The 16,088-nt window shown below is 41.6% G+C and overlaps 1 protein-coding gene across 2 annotated transcripts; it reads right to left on the bottom strand.

Moving 5' to 3' along the window:
* Positions 1 to 10: 10 nt before the first annotated feature.
* Positions 11 to 14,745, bottom strand: DDX42 (DEAD-box helicase 42). Of its 2 annotated transcripts, none has more exons than XM_072111087.1 (18): positions 14,589 to 14,745; positions 12,414 to 12,633; positions 11,169 to 11,319; positions 10,886 to 10,947; positions 10,232 to 10,268; positions 7,613 to 7,765; positions 7,430 to 7,534; positions 7,222 to 7,341; positions 6,965 to 7,141; positions 6,701 to 6,829; positions 4,332 to 4,431; positions 3,741 to 3,788; positions 3,502 to 3,599; positions 3,092 to 3,368; positions 2,586 to 2,812; positions 2,384 to 2,494; positions 1,225 to 1,326; positions 11 to 1,146 (listed from the first exon to the last, which is right to left on the bottom strand). In XM_072111087.1, exons 2-18 carry the CDS (start codon positions 12,623 to 12,625, stop codon positions 445 to 447), a joined length of 2,811 nt encoding a protein of 936 aa, XP_071967188.1. In that variant the 5' UTR covers positions 12,626 to 12,633; positions 14,589 to 14,745; the 3' UTR covers positions 11 to 444. The 2 variants fall into 2 exon arrangements, with proteins under 2 accessions (XP_071967188.1, XP_071967189.1); XM_072111088.1 differs by lacking the exon at positions 14,589 to 14,745 and adding an exon at positions 14,226 to 14,462.
* Positions 14,746 to 16,088: the final 1,343 nt, after the last annotated feature.

The following is a 16,088-nucleotide window of genomic DNA, read 5'->3' as shown; positions in this document are numbered from 1 at the left end:
TGATAAAACAAAAAGTTGATTTTCATTTAATCTTTGTTTGTGAAATGACAACTCGGTACATGAAAAGAAAAGAATTATAATTAAAACCTCCTATGTACAGAAAAAGAATTACACGCACTAAACACGCACGTTCAGAAACTGAAGAGTTCTTGATGAAGATGGCCACCAATTGAGATGCTCCAGCTTTGTCTACAGTACAAAGCAAGTGATACTACTGGAAATTTCAGCATATGCTGCTCTACACAAAGAAGCGTAGGGATATGGGACATCCTCTTGTGAGCTTATAAAAGCTGGTACTATGCAAATTCATATTGTTGTACAATTCCAGGGGAGAGCATGTATTTGACATTCAGTTTGGGACTTCTCCACCAGAAGCAAGCCAAAAACACAATAACAAAGACACGCAGCTCTAGCAAAACCCACCAATTTTATAGAAAAGGGACTTTAACTGTCCCATCTGCTCTTCTTGCGCTTGGGCGGATCTGGTACAGCAAATGTTTCACCTTTCCCATCATCCCGGGATCCCTCCCTGCCGCTGTCTCCATCTCTTGAGCCTTCTCTCCGGCTTTCTCCAACATCTCGCAAGCTCTCTCTTCGACTGTCTCCAAAACTGTCTCTGCGGCTGTTGTCCCGGTCTCTTGAGCCTTCTCTTCTTCCTTCACCATCTCGGGAACTCTCCCTTCGGCTGTCACTCTCTCTCCTACCTTCGCCCCCATTACGGCTCTCTCCATGTCTACTACTGCTGGAATGCCGATGCCCATCTCCGTGGCGGTGTCCATCTCTATGCCGTTGATCACCATGCCTCGATCTCCCTTCGCTGTATTTATCCCGGCTGCCACTACTTTCTCTACCACTTCCACCACCAGACCCCTCTTTACTGCTGTACTGGCTGGCTGGCGGGTAACTAGGATTACCCATCGGAGGATAAGCTGTTGGGATACTGCTAAGGGTTCCACTGCTGGTAAAGCCAGGCATTGCTCTGGAGACAGGTGGTACCTGTTCTGATGGAGATAAATGAGTTTGTGGTGAAGAATTTGGAACAGAACTGAGGCTGCCTGCACTTGTCCAAGCTCCAGAATCGATGGTCGATGTTCCCGTTTTCTGTGTGCTCAAGCTGGCAGCGACAAAATGATTTTTGTATTGGGACTGCAAAGGCAACAAAAGGCTGGTTACATATCACCAAAGATATAATCAGCTTACATCTCATACTTTCCAATATCACACCTGAAATGCAGCTTTCATAGCAGATAGTCGATCTCCCATTGCTCCTCCTGAAGGTTTGAAGGCCTCATAGTTGCTCATGACACTTCCGCTGATTGAACGTTCCTAAAATAAAGCCACAAAGCTCACTATGGATGTTCAATATGGGAGTTGTTAAAGAGTTGACCTGACTAAACCTCTAATATCTATGTGTTTCAGTGTGTAAATTGTTACAGAATAAAGGAGACACAAAATGTCTAATAAGACTCAAAATCCATTAGTGGCCAAATCTTACCCTTCCCAATATTTAGCCCATGTGAAGCTTTGTTTTCATTGACCTATCCTTGCCAATTGATGAATCTGTCACTTTAAAAAGTTTTTTTCCAACCTTTCCTCAATTATACACTAGCAGTACAATTATGGTTGCATACATTGTAAAAAAAAAAAAAATTTCAATCTGTCCAGTTAGAAAGTATTATCAATTATGTTACTTTCATTTTCACTTCTATGAAATTGACAACAGGTACACGGCAGAGGTAACAGCAGTTTTATTCCTTGGCACTATTGGTAGAATGATGTACTTTCAACCTATTCATGTTGCTCAGGTAGTCCAGGTTGTACATAAAAATATTTTCCATTTTGCCAAATTCTGAGGCCAAAAACTTTTTCACACTTGGTGAACAGACCTGCGCAAGGTGTTAATTTTTGCAGTACATGCTGGGACCTATGTGACCATTCAATCTTTTTTTATTCATGGATGGAAAAATGGGAGAAAAGTGGCAATTCTGACATTTGGGTGCCCTTTTTTGTTACAGGAATACTCTGTTTATATTTTGAAAGGGCATTTTGGGAAATGGGGGTGATTAAAACTTTTGATTCTTATACATTTTTTAATTTTTTTGTTTTACCATTATTTCAGACCCTCCAGGATACGTTTAACCCTGCAGGGTCTGATTGCTCATGCTATATCCTGTAATACTAGTGTATTGCAGTATATAGCAATTTTACTGCTGATCCCTAATAGCAACCGCAGCACCAGGATGTTACAGTATGTCTAGGTGCACAAAGAGAGATTCAAAATTTTTACGTTTCATTTGTTGAGATCCAATGTAATTCAAGTTCTCCCTTACATTTCTTGAGCTGTGTATATAATGGAGTGTTTCTATGCTACGGTTACACTTACAGAGGTCTCTGCTCCAAGTCCAGGACGCTCCCTGTAGCCTAGTCCTCCTCCACCTATATTCAGCTTCTTGCCCTTTCCAGACTTGAACCGAGACTTGCGAAACCAAGAGTTCTAAGCAGCAAAGAAAAGACAAAATCTATTAGAAAAACAGATTACACACATTTATAAGCTTTGAGAGGGGGTTTAAATTTTCAGACATTACCTGCATAGCCAGATCCAACAAATCCTTGGATACATATTGATTGGCTCCTTCCAAATTCCTCACTAGATCCCCAGCAAAATTACTGTCTTTAGGCGTTAAAAGCGTATAGGCTACACCCTTTTCACCTGCTCTTCCCGTACGACCAATACGGTGAGTGTGAGTATCAATATCTCTTGCTACATCATAGTTGACTACGGTTTTGATTGATGGTATATCCAGACCTCTGGCTGTAAACAAACAGTAAGATAGAGAATGTGGTTATTGGATGCCCCATGCTATGAAATCTCCACAATACTTCAGCAATACTTAAAGGGGTTGGCCACCATCACAAAATGTTACCACAGTACCAAGGTAAGTACAAGACCTTAATAGGCATTTACATGTATTTAACCTAGTAAAGTTTCATTTGAACTTTTGGGCATGTGCCAATCAGGGTCTTCTACTTATCCTGGTAAAGTTGAGATAGTGGCTAATCCCTTTTACGACTGGTTTCATGGAATTCTTACCAGCAACATCTGTTGCAACCAAGATGGGAATATTTTTCTTCTTAAAATCTGTGATGACCTTGTTCCTTTCACTCTGATCCATGTCTCCATGGAGAAGCCCTAATGGATGATCCTCCACGCGCAAGTTATTGGCAAGCTCTTCAGCATTGGCTTTTTTGGTGACAAACAGAAGGACACTTCCTGTTGATGTGAACTCTACAAGTCTGCGGGTCAGCCAGCCCCACTTATCTGGGCCAGAAGGGAGAATTTCCACCACCTGCGTGATGTCCTCATTAGCCTGAAGATTAAAAATAAAAAATCTAAGTAAAACAACCGGGAGATTCCAAAAAGGATCATGGATGAAAATTACCACCCCTGTTTCTGCACAGAACAAGAAATTGTCATTAAAGGCACATAATAGAAAATCTCACCTCTCCAATATCACCCTGAACAACACGGATGGGATCAATCAGAATATCTCTAGCCAGTTTTTCAATTTTCTTCCGGAATGTAGCACTGAAGAGCAAAGCTAAGTAAGAAATATAATATCAAGTTTGTCAAAACAGAAAAGAAAAAAAAAACATTTATTCTAACAAAACCACTAAAGCGAGCAATTCAGGGGCAATCCGCTGCTGCCAGAATAAGAAACTAACAAGACTCATTTACTTACTTTGTCTGTCTGGTCTTACGTGGTTAGCTATAGATCGTACTTGGTATTCTGGAAGCAGAAACTGGGATTAGAAATCACAAATATAATAATATTCTAACAGTTAACTTAAAAGGCGTCTTCCAGCAACTCCGACCATACAAAGCTGCAGACTGTATTAGGAATTGATCCTGGAGACCAATGTAACCATACGTTTCTGTGTGTTGTTGTAAGTAACAGCAGGACTGTGAAAACACTTTTCCATTCCAGTACTGCAGCTGGAAGTGGTGCAGTCCAATGAGAGATCTCTGCATTGAGCTGTTCAACAGCAATTCCATGCTTCTCTGAGTGACTGGAGTATCCTACCAGGAGTCTGATACAGCTTTAACTTAGAGCAGAGGGAAGGGTTGTGTTTAGTTCAATGCATAGATCTTACATCACAGCAGTTTAAGGACACTCCAAGTCCAGTAATTTTGCTAGAATAAGAATGTACTTTCTAAAGTCCTGTTGCTACACCACACATAAAGGAATGGTTAAATAACTGAACAGAACTGCTCCTTAACACAGTCTGTGGGTTTATATGGCGATTCTCTTTTAGCCAGTCTTTACTCTTACCAAAGCCCATATCAAACATGCGGTCAGCTTCATCAAATACAAGGTAGGTAACCCTCTGTAGGTTGGTTGCTTTTTTCTTCACATGGTCAATAAGTCGTCCCTGTGAAAAAGAATTGTTATATAATTGAAGAGGTGTGTAAACCACAAAGCAAAGGACTTGCATAGAAACTTCTTACTCTAGAAACCCCTGCACACTATCTTCTATGTGGCAAACCTTTAAGCCATTAAACACAATCCAAATGTAGCTCCTTTTATGCGGCAGCGTGAAAAGAGGTCTATGCTTGAAGACTCACGCTCTTCAATAACTTAGTATTATACAAACAATCATGACCATCCAAAGTATATTTGCAGAATATTCATTTATATTCAAATGCAATAGAATATCAATACATTAGTACCTCACCAGTCTATTTTTCCTGGAAAGTAATCGTCCATTGTTAAAAGTTCACACTGCACTCCTGGCTCCACCGAGACCATGAACGTACTAGCTGTGCTGTGACATATCAGAGGTGACTCCTCCTTCCTCAGACAGCACAGCTAGTACGTTCATGGTCTCGGTGGAGCCAGGAGTGCAGTGTGAACTTTTAACAATGGACGATTACTTTCCAGGAAAAATAGACTGGTGAGGTACTAATGTATTGATATTCTATTGCATTTGAATATAAATGAATATTCTGCAAATATACTTCGGATATAGTCTTGATTGTTTGTATAATGCAAACCTTTAACCCCTTCACGCTCTGCGACGGATATATCCGCCACAAAGCGATGACAGGTGTATGTAAAAAATGTATAAAATTTTAAAAATTCAAAATCACCCCCCTTTCCTTAGAACTGATATAAAACATACTAAACAGTAAAAATCACAAACACATTAGGTATCACTGCGTCCCAAAATGCCCGATCCATCAAAATATAAAACCGGTTATGACCGGCGGTGACCTCAGAAACGGGAAATGGCCCCAAATGTCCAAAATGTGAATCTTACACCTTTTTACATGGCATAAAAAATGATCAAAACGTCGCACAGTTCTCAAAATCGTAGCAATGAAAATGTCGGCACATTTTGCAAAAAATGACAAATCACACAGCTCCGTAAACCAAAGTATGAAAAAGTTATTAGCGTCAGAAGATGGCAAAAATGTTTTTTTCGTTTTTCGCACACAGTTTAATTTTTGAAAATGTATTAAATGAAAATAAAACCTGTATAAATTTTGTATCCCTGCGATACCGTACCAAACCAAAGAGTAAAGTAGAGGTTATTTGGAGTGCACAGTGAAAGTTGTAAAAACTGAGCCCACATGCAGGTTTTTTTCAATTGTTCCACATTTGGAATTTTTTCTTGCTTCCCAGTGCACGGCATGGAATAATAAATAACATCACGGGAAAGTAAAATTTGTTATGCACAAAATAAGCTCTCACACAGCTCTGTACACGTAAAAAATGAAAAAAGTTATGGATTTTTGAAGGTGGAGAGCGAGAAAAGAGTGAAAAAATCCTGCATCCTTAAGGTGCTTAGCTACTGACATACACACTCTCATGGCAGCCAAGTTTATATAATATAGTAAAGCAACAGGCTTTATTAAACAGGTACTAGAAGTCAGTGGAAGAAACAAACTTAAGCTTAAAAAGTAATACTGCTGTCCTGGCACTACAGCAGGTGTAGTTATAAGTATAAGGAATTTTTATATCCTTCACACACTGCATAGTAGAATTCTGCTTAAAAAAAAAAACTATCCTGCTCATATTTATGCTCTAAATAGCAGGAACCAGTATCTTATGGATTAAAGAGGATCTGTCAACCCCCCAAAAGACCCCCACCAACTATGCACCCATAAACCTCCCCCCCCCCAGGCCTTTTCTATTCTTAAAAAAAATATATATATGTTGGGGAACTTCGATCCGACCTCTCACCAAATACGAGGTTGGATCCTCGGAACCTGGGCGTTGCAGTCGGCCATATTCATGAGGGTACCGGCCGACACACTCCCACCACGCCCCTGTAAGATTAGCCGTCAGTAGTGCATATATTACGTAATCGCAGACGGCTCACTGATGTGGCCGTGCTTTAGGACAGCCGCGCTTATTCATATTCTTACAGGTCCCCGCGACAGGGGCGTAATGGGGCCGTGTCAGCCGCCCCCTCATAAATACGGCCGACTGCATCGCCCAGGATACGAGGTCCGACCTCTTATTTGGTAAGAGGTCCGATTGATTAAAACCAAGTCCCCAAAAATAAAATTTTTAAAAATTCCATAAATAGAAATGGGCTGGGGGGGGGGGGGGGAAGGGGGAGGAATATGGGGGCATAACAGGTCCTCATTAAGCTTACGTGATTACTACATGACTAGGGGTAGATTATAACTCACCGGTGTACAAACAACTATCTCTGCTCCTTCTTGTAGGGCCTTTGCCTGTTCCCACATACTGCCTCCTCCGTACACTGCCACAGACCGCAAATTGTAGGCTTTGCCGAACCGCTTACATTCACTATGAATCTAAAACAGAAAACAGCTTGTTCATAATACTCGCATAAAAATATTTATAGCAGACAGTTAAAATACACAATTTTTTTGAAGAAAAAAAAAAAAAAAAGACAAAAAAGACAAACAAATAGTAGGACTAAGCTGTACCTGTTGACACAACTCTCGTGTGGGACACACTATGACAGCAATGGGTCCATCTCCTGGCTGTAGCTCCTTTTGGTCCATAATGTGAACTAGCATAGGCCAGATAAATGCTGCAGTTTTACCACTTCCAGTTTTGGCAATGCCAATCATGTCTCGTCCACTTAGTGCCACAGGAACACCCTGTGACAGAACAGAACAGTGTTCAGCAAGAGGGAAGGACATATACATTATGAGGTGCTGACAGTAAGTAGCAGGGATACCTGACACTGTATAGGTGTGGGCTGGGTGTATTCAGACTTTCTTATCTGGTGCATAAGCTGTTCATCAAATCCAAAGTGAGCAAAGCTGCTGGCTGGACGTGGTGGAGCTGCCCCAGAGACCTACAGTAATAGGCAGATTGAAAAAGATCATAAATGTTAAACATTATATTACATTTAAAGTTGATCTGTTTAACATTCAGTGACTCACTCTAAGGTTGAGTTTATGTCTCAGCTCCACGATCTGCTGAGGAGTCAGAGCAATGATTTCCTCATGTTCTTCATAAAAGTTCTTCTCAAAAGGTCCATACTCTATCTGCAAAGAGAAACACAGCATATGAGGGGTGGAATGTGCACAAGATAAGAAAGCACACAAATGTCACCTTAAGCTTACCTCTGTATGGTCTATAGGAGGGAGAGGATCAATAATACGTTTGGTGGTCGAGGCAATTGGGTTTCCATCACTGTCATACTCAAGATTGTCTTCTTCCTCTTCAGGTTGGAGCCCAGCTGTTGGGTTCTCAGCCATGTATCGGAAATAGGCTTCCTATGGGAGATTAAAGACTCAACAAAACAATTCTCTCTGTGCACGGTCATGCGTAGCACCATATTACAAATCCATAAAAAGTATATTTCTTCCCCAAAAGCAATGCTGGAGCCATAGTTATTATACAACAGCACATGGAGTGTCTAGGGATCTGCTCCACTTCTAGAAAACAGATTTTTATTATTTTGTAAATCCCTTGGAGGTGTTATGCTTGCCTCTGATAAATCCGAAATAACCCTCCCCCCCAAAAAATTCTAAATTGTCTTGTAAATAAAAGTGTTCAATTATAGGGGTTTTCCTCTTTTTATAAAGTGATGGAATAATGCGAGGGTATGCGCCACTTTATGATTTGTGGGGAAATTGCCTACTGAGAAAAAAAAAAATAGTACAGCATTGTGTGGTCTTTTCATAGTGGCACCAGCCACATGCTGTGCAGGGAAAAGCAGTCTGTCCCATTTCCTTCAGAACTGCTACAGTCCACTACACAGCCAAGTGGTTAGACAGATCTAAACCAATTCTAATCCTAGAGATCCATTACTTTAAAAGTTGAAAAACACTTAAGGGTGCGGTCACACATACCGCTAGCGCTGCATTTGCAGCATTAGGGTACCAGGGTGTGCCTCGGCCCGATCGTATATGTGTCTCTATGGAAACACATGTGATCGGTAACCACAACCCGGTGTTTTGCATTAAAACAATGCAGGAGCAGTATAAAGTCTTATGTATTAAAACCAAATATATTTCAAGGAAACAAATGCAAAACAAACCTCATGACTGCAAATTGGTGTCTGTGCTATTAGAGTAGCAACGACATTGCAAACGGTCTTTAAAAACATAATTTATTATACTATTTATTAAGAAGATCTTTAAAAAAGGAGAAAACCACTGTGTTTTGCTGCCTGCGCCACTTTCATAAAATAGATTTGTGTAGTGCCAGGACAAGGGGTATCAAGACTGGGTGAAAAACTTTGGTCTTGAATCATGCTTCCATTGACAGCAGGTTCTGTCTATGCCAGCTGTTAAGGATTCTTAAAGAAAACCCATCACCACAACCTCCATTTGTCACCATGCACATGTTCCTAAAGCCCACATGACAATTGCATAGTTGCGAGTAGTTAAGGTTCGCTCTAATTATATAGTGTATTTTACCTGGCGACCTGCCAAGCTCGAACATCTTTACCCGGCCCATATGCTACAATCCCTCTCTCTGACGTCACGGATAGACGCCAGCTATGAAGCAGGGGAGGGATTCCTGCTACCTAGCTGCCACGCATCTGTGATGTCAGGGGGAGGGAATGGAGCATGTGGGCTGGGTAAAAATCCGGGAGCGGAGGTACGTTTGATTTTGAATTCCTGCCCCTGGGAGCTTGGTAGGGAGCCAGGTAAAATACACTATATGATTAGAGCGAACCTATACTACTCGCAAACATTACAAAACCAACTATGAAATTTTCATGTTGACAAATGGAGGTTGTGGTGGCAGGTTCTCTTCAAAGGATAAGAACACATGTGCCTAATGCTTTACAATTTAGGTTGCACATAAAAAAAGCAGCGTCCTATTTTTTTTTGTTTTTTATGCTGCCGATTTTCTTCTTTGCACTGCACAGTTAAATCTGCAATGGAAATCTACTGCATAGATTGACATGCTGCATTTCAGTTCCTACTGAATATTTTTTATGTGTGGTGGAACCTAAAATTCAGCAATATAAAACAGTGTTTCCAGCATAAAGAGGGAGCTCAATACTGGCCCTTCACAAGCAACACAAGACTGTCAAAGATCGGCACCATGAAAACAGTATGCAGTCACTCCAATTCCTGAGTACTATACTGCCAATGATAGGTCGATAATGTAATCATGAGTGAAACCAAATTAAAAAATACGACAGTTATTAGTTGATGCAAACGGGAGGAGTAAATAAATCAAATATAGAAAGCTCAGAGATTATACTAGTAAAGGAGAGAACCAAGATGCTAACCTTCAGTTATGAACTATAGCATTTTCAGAGGATTGTGATTTATCTTTATCCTTTGCAATAAGAGAACTTGGGTGCAAAATGCACAATCTAATTTGTATTGCAGGGGCTTTAAAGCCTACACACCTGTCCATCTAAAGCAGATAGCTGTGTTGGGAATAGGCCAGCGACAAAGGGACATAAGAGACCATGCAGCCAATTAAGAAATATGGACATTTTTATGATTGCAAAATGACATTTTTCTCATAATTTCATAAGTTATATATTGTAAGAATAGCTCATGGTTATTTGTGTTGGATCTCTAGATTCAAGGGTTCATAGGAACTCATACATTGCAATGAGCGACATGTTGATAATATCTAAGTCTGCTCTATAAGCTGGTATCTTTATCTCTGAAAAGAGACACTTATTAAATGGCCTGACAATCTGCATTGCCCAGTTATGAATTCCAGCAACCATTTAAGATATCCCAAAATCAAAACTAAAAACTTACCTGGTCATCTTCTTCCTCAATGTCATCCCGGATACCCCTGCAAGAAAGAAGAAGGAAAACAAACTTCCCTGCACTCAGTTCGGATACCAGCCACTTAACAGCCTCATAAATACTGCGGGGCATGCAGTCGTAAAATATGGGATTGTGTGGTGCCTTGAATAGGCCCAGAAGGTTGTATGTGTACATGTATGCCTTCACATGCTAACAATGTAACGGAAAAAAAATAAATAAAATAGGATGTGACAAATCCCACAGTAATATGCACATTGCTTACAAAAGCTAATACACATATCTGATTGGTATGGGTTTATATCACATGATTAGTTTTTGCACCATATAAAAATATATTGTGCCTGCAGCAGGAATTGCTGAAAACGACTCAAGGAGAACAGTGTTATACCTATTGCAGGGCTTGAGGGGGTAGTATGAACCTCCAGACCTGTACTCAGGATAACACAAGATCTGTTTTCTTAGAATGTTCCTTCCATATAACATACTCTGGTGATTACAGCTTGTACATGTTGTCTTGACAATGTGCTACACGTGTGACAGGTCGAGTATAGTCACAAGCATATGCCAGGGTAGGTGAATGTCTGGACATGTGGATAAGGTGGTGTAAAGACTATTTATCCTTAAACAACAAGTTCCAAATACCTTGCATTCTTCTTTTCCTTGTCTTTTTCCTCAAGTTTTCTCATGTCTCGAGCAGCCTGATCCTAAAAACATACAAAAAAAAAAAAAAAAACTTTTATTCTGTTAATCCAATAAAAACAGAAAATGGAGATTATAGTGTTATATATGGTATACAGTTAGTAGCTGAAGCATACAAAAAGGAACTGAAGTGAAAGAAGAGCTGACAAATCATCCATATATAACTGTCTATTATATAAAGAACAGCATTTATTTGCCGACTGAAAGACTCTTAAAGGATTGTCACCTCTACTTCTGCCATAAAGGCCTCTAGAGGATCTTCTTCACTGTCAGAGTCTGTAGTTTTGGACCGCATCTGCTGTCTGGTTGGGGAATTCTCTGCTGGGATGTAAGGCAAGTCCACATTACTGGAGTCTTCCTCCTCATCGTCAAAGTATCTGTAGACAAGAACGAAATAACTTGTTAGTTCAAAGAATGACTAACACATGACAAAACCTCTATATCCAGCCAAAGAGACAAACCTTATTAATTACACTGGATTCTCCTTACTATACAATCTCCTACCTGCTCTACATAGGTTTCCACACTTGGAGCATGTATCTTTATGCCCATCAATGTTCCAGTGACTTCTATGGGAGTTTTAGTATGTCTAACTTACAGCGCTATAGAAATAAATGGAGTACTAGCCATGTACTACCACTCATTTCATAAGATCATTTAGTGGCCGTTGCAGACCCCCTATGATCACGACCATGGGGTTTCCAGCAATCAGAAGCTTTTTCTCAAAATGGTAAATGGAAGAATAGCATTAACAGAGGAGGAAACCCCTATTAACTCCATAAAGGGAAGGTAGGGTCTAATGAGCCCCACCTTTTGTAATGAAAATAAATGGAGTACTAGCCATGTGAACGCAATACCACTCATTTCATAAGATCATTTAGTGGCAGTTGCAGACCCCCATCATCACGGCCATTGTGGTTTCCAGCAATCAGAACCTTTTTCTCAAAATGGTAAATGGGAGAATGGCATTAACAGAGGAGGAAACCCCTTTTAACTCCATAAAGGAAAGGTAGGGCCTAATGAGCCCCACCTTTTCTAATTAACAGAAGTTGCCTTGGCACCGTCTCTTACTAAGAGTATTAATACAAATATTGGCAGTCAGGTTCCGATTCAGCTTGTTTCACATGAACATATGCATTCCACTCCATAGGGAGGAACGCAGATCACCTGTACTTATGGGGAAACAGAGTAGACTATCTTTTTTCCCCAGTCCGGCATAGTGGGCAATAAGTTTATCAAAATGGATGCATATTCTGCCCATTGAATTGCATGGGGTCCCATGCTACCTGTACCTCAATGCTAAGGTACGAGTAGCATACGGCCTTTTCACAAGTTCGTATGAATTTAGCCTTTCTACAAGATTATATGATTTGCTAGATTGGCTGGCCTAAATGCAAGGCACACGCAGTCATACATTAAAACCTTGTGTGACAGCACCAGGTAATTTCCTTTCCCACTACTTTCAACTTACGCATTCTCTTCATCAAAGTTGGCCCTCTTCGATCCAATCTTGTAAAACGATGGTAGCTGAGAGGTATTGGCAGAGCCAAACCCAGTAGCCGGGTTGAACGCACTATGTGACGTCTGGGGTAGCTTTGGTTCTTCCTTTTTTCCTGTGGCGATTGCAAATCCTCCAAAACCAAAGCCCCGTTTGCCGCTTGGACCCCCTTTATTCCAATTCATTGTCACACCTATAAGGGAAAAAAAACAGAAGCAAATGACTGAGCATTAGAAAGGTCATGTAATGCTAAAATTGACACATAATGCACAACTTAGTCTGTCTCAGCTGTCTCTGCATTCACATGGTGCGTTCCTGGTGCATTTTAAAACGCCTTTGTTTTTGCCTGCATACCAGGCATTTTGCTTGTTTGAAAGTTGGGTGTGGACTCTCCTAACCTGTTTCACACGTTCAGATTTTCAGATGCAGATTTTGATGTTCAAACAGGAGTGGATTAAAAGTAGGAGGAGCATCACCTTTCAATTATTTGTCTCAGTCCCCATTATCATCCACAAATGCTTTTGGCTTCAAAAACTACATCTGAAAAACTTAACTGATGGTCGCATCATCAGGGTGCGTTCAGACATTCAGTTTTTGATGTCCAAACCAGGAGTGGCTTAAAAACAGAGGAGGACCAGATTCTCTCAATTATATGTTCTCACCCATCATTATCCACACCCAATTTTGGCTTCAAAAACTGCATCTGAAAAACTGAAGGCATTCCAAACACGGTGCATTCTTGGCTTTAAAATGCATGTGTTTTTGCATGTTTACCATGCTTTTGGATTGTGTGAATCCATTATTCTTCATTTGTGGAAGTTAAAGCAGCTGTCAAAATGTTAATACAGCTGCTTACACTTGCAGTAATAAAGAAAAAATGAATTCAAGCCAGCAAACGCATGCATTTTCAGTGTGTTTAAATACGCACCAAGAACACAACATGTTATCGCAACCCTCAGGCTGGGTATCTAGTTTCAGGCTTTTGAAGACAAATACAAAAATAATATAAAAGATATATTCCTTCAATAGTAGTAAATCTCCATACGACTCCAGGTCACCAGACTCAATCTCTGTGCACAAACACGGTTTTGTCTGCGAATTGCATACTGACACATTACTTTCAATGGTCCCATGCACATGAATGTGCTTTTCAGTGATCCATGAGAAGGCTGAAGGAAACTCAGAATAGGTCATATTCCTTCTAATGTTTGTGCCCCCTTGACTTCCCAAAGATGTCTATGGTAATTTGAAAAACATAGCTGCTGTCATCTGTGAGATGTGTGTATTGGTCGATCACCCTCCATTGGGATTGGGACAAGCAAAACCGATCACAGAACTGTTTGCAACCCAAGAACAGCACATGTTCGTGACGTGACACTAGTTTGGAGAGCTCTAGTGTATTCCCAGCTTGTTTTCAACTTTTATAAGCAAATAATATTTAACTTTATTTATAAAAGTAATGGTAAAACCACCACAGGATTGTACAGATGGAGTCACAAGCAACATGGTGACAGAAATGTATACACCTAAGACCTGGAAGAAACCTGGAGAAAAGGAGTCATTAGAGATGAGAGGACCACACATTTGTATTCAGCCCCGCAACCCCAACATATTCCCAGGTTTCCAGGCTGAACCCCAGCAGCAGGTCCGCGGATCTCTACTGGTAATCATTCACAATCACCTGCAGCAATAACAGAACTCTCCAAGAACAAATGTATTATCCCAACACATTGTGAGGAGGTTAGAATGAATGAGAACACTAGGACTACAGTGACAGTTATTTACATTGATCAATGGCTAATCTTCTCTTCCACCACTTAGTCAGGAATAAAGGAGGAAAGCGCTGGTGATATTTAGGAAGGTTCCTCGTTCTATCAGGTTATGTTCCTTGTCTGAACCCTTCTAATGTTTCTTATATGTCTGCACATACACTTCCCTCGGCTCATACCCGCTCCTATGAGAGGCGCTGAGGAGACATGTTCCCATACAGCCCCTCACGTGTACTGGCCCCTCGGAGCCTTTGTTTACAAGCCGCCAGCACATACATGCCGTGTATATGAGAGCACGGAGCCAGACACAGGGCCCTCCCCGTCCATTATCTCCCCCTCCCTCCACATTCAACCCCTGAACCCCGCACACTCCCGTCACCTCTTCCTCCTCCGTTCTCCGCGCTGCAGACCAGAGCTCAGCGCCGCCCGCACGCATCACCAATGAGCGACCGGCGCCTGACAGTGACGTCACTGCGACAGCTGCAAAAACACCACGTACGCTTCGCCCCCTCAGACTTAGCTCCTCCTCCTGCCGTCCTTATTCAGTCACAGTGCAGACTGCAGGGTAGATTAGAGTGGACTGTGGCTATAGGAGGAGCTCGTATTGGTATCAGTACCAGCCTGACCTCTGCCGAACACACAATGGAGTTCCTTCTCACACAGTCACTATTCTAGTCTGTTCACTATAGGAGAGGCTAGAATCAGGGGCGTAACTTGAGGGGGAGCAGAGGGTGTGATCGCACTTGGGCCCAGGAGGTTTAGGGGGCCCATAAGGTGTCACTTTCCAATATGAGAAGACTAGTACTATAAACCATACATTACAGTCGGGGGCCTGGCACAGATGCTGCACTGGGGCCCATCAGCTTGAGGTTATGCCACTGGCTAGAGTGTAGTTATCAGAAGCAGGGAGCTTGTTTTTGAGGTCACTTATTTAGAGGGCATCTACCACCAGTTTTACTAGTCCTACTGAGAAGTGCCTAAGGAACAATGCTCCACCGGACTTCTTTTATTATCACCCCGTATTGTGGCAATATGCTAATTAGCATAGGGTGCTCTGGCTATGTCACTGTTAATTTAGTCACTCACATGTCCCGCAAGTCCCACCCATCCACAGTGCTTAGAGCAGGCGACGTGGAGGACTCCAATCGGAATGGGGAGAAAGTTGATAAATCAAAAGACGAGGAACTGCGTGGATGTAGCCTGAGCGCTCCAGACTGATTAGCATAATTTTTATAACTTTAATGCTGCGACCGCGGCTTATAGAGTTTTAATAAAAGAAGTCCTTAGGAACTCTTCTCCATACACTCTACAACTTATAAACAATACCCATTGAGATCCCTAGATCACAAAGTTAAAATGTTTGCTCCCATCCTTCCTTTGGCAAAAAAGGGTTTTGAATCAAATTTACCACCCTTATTCGGCATAAGTCCCAACAGATGAAGAACTACATAGTAATGCAGTTCATACAAACACAATCCTGACTAGGGCTACATTCACACTGACGTATGGAGGACGTATATACGGCTGATATACGTCCTCCATAGACGTCAATGGGCGCACGGCGCCCTACGGGAGTGGTACGGTGCGGCCCCGTACCGCTCCGTACCCAGAAAAAGATAGGACCTGTCCTATCTTTCTCCGTAGTACGGCGCCGTGCGCCATTAATTCCTATGGAGAGGGGCGGGGGTGAGTTGCGCTCACCTCCTCTCCCCATACACTGCCGTTGCCCGCTACGGTACGGTACGGGCGGGCAACGGCAGTGTGAAAATAGCCTTAGAGAAATAAACTCTGGGTTGATATAGAGAATGCATGCATAGATAACTACTTATGGATAACCCCACACAACAAAAATAGATATGCGAACATCTTAACTGTATTA

This window comes from Engystomops pustulosus, chromosome 6, assembly GCF_040894005.1.
Source record: "Engystomops pustulosus chromosome 6, aEngPut4.maternal, whole genome shotgun sequence".
NCBI classification, from domain to species: domain Eukaryota; kingdom Metazoa; phylum Chordata; class Amphibia; order Anura; family Leptodactylidae; genus Engystomops; species Engystomops pustulosus.
The sequence above is the reverse complement of the archived record's forward strand: the minus strand, read 5'-3'. Positions and strand labels throughout refer to the sequence as shown.

Bases quoted from the DNA above. Each gene is read 5' to 3' on its own strand.
- DDX42 (XM_072111087.1), bottom strand. From the start codon at position 12,625: ATGAATTGGAATAAAGGGGGTCCAAGCGGCAAACGGGGCTTTGGTTTT. The intron at 3,789-4,331 runs GTAAGAGTAAAG...TTCTGCTTCCAG, and splicing joins CATGTTTGATATGGGCTTTG to AATACCAAGTACGATCTATA. The intron at 2,495-2,585 runs GTAATGTCTGAA...TTTGCTGCTTAG, and splicing joins TGTTGGATCTGGCTATGCAG to AACTCTTGGTTTCGCAAGTC.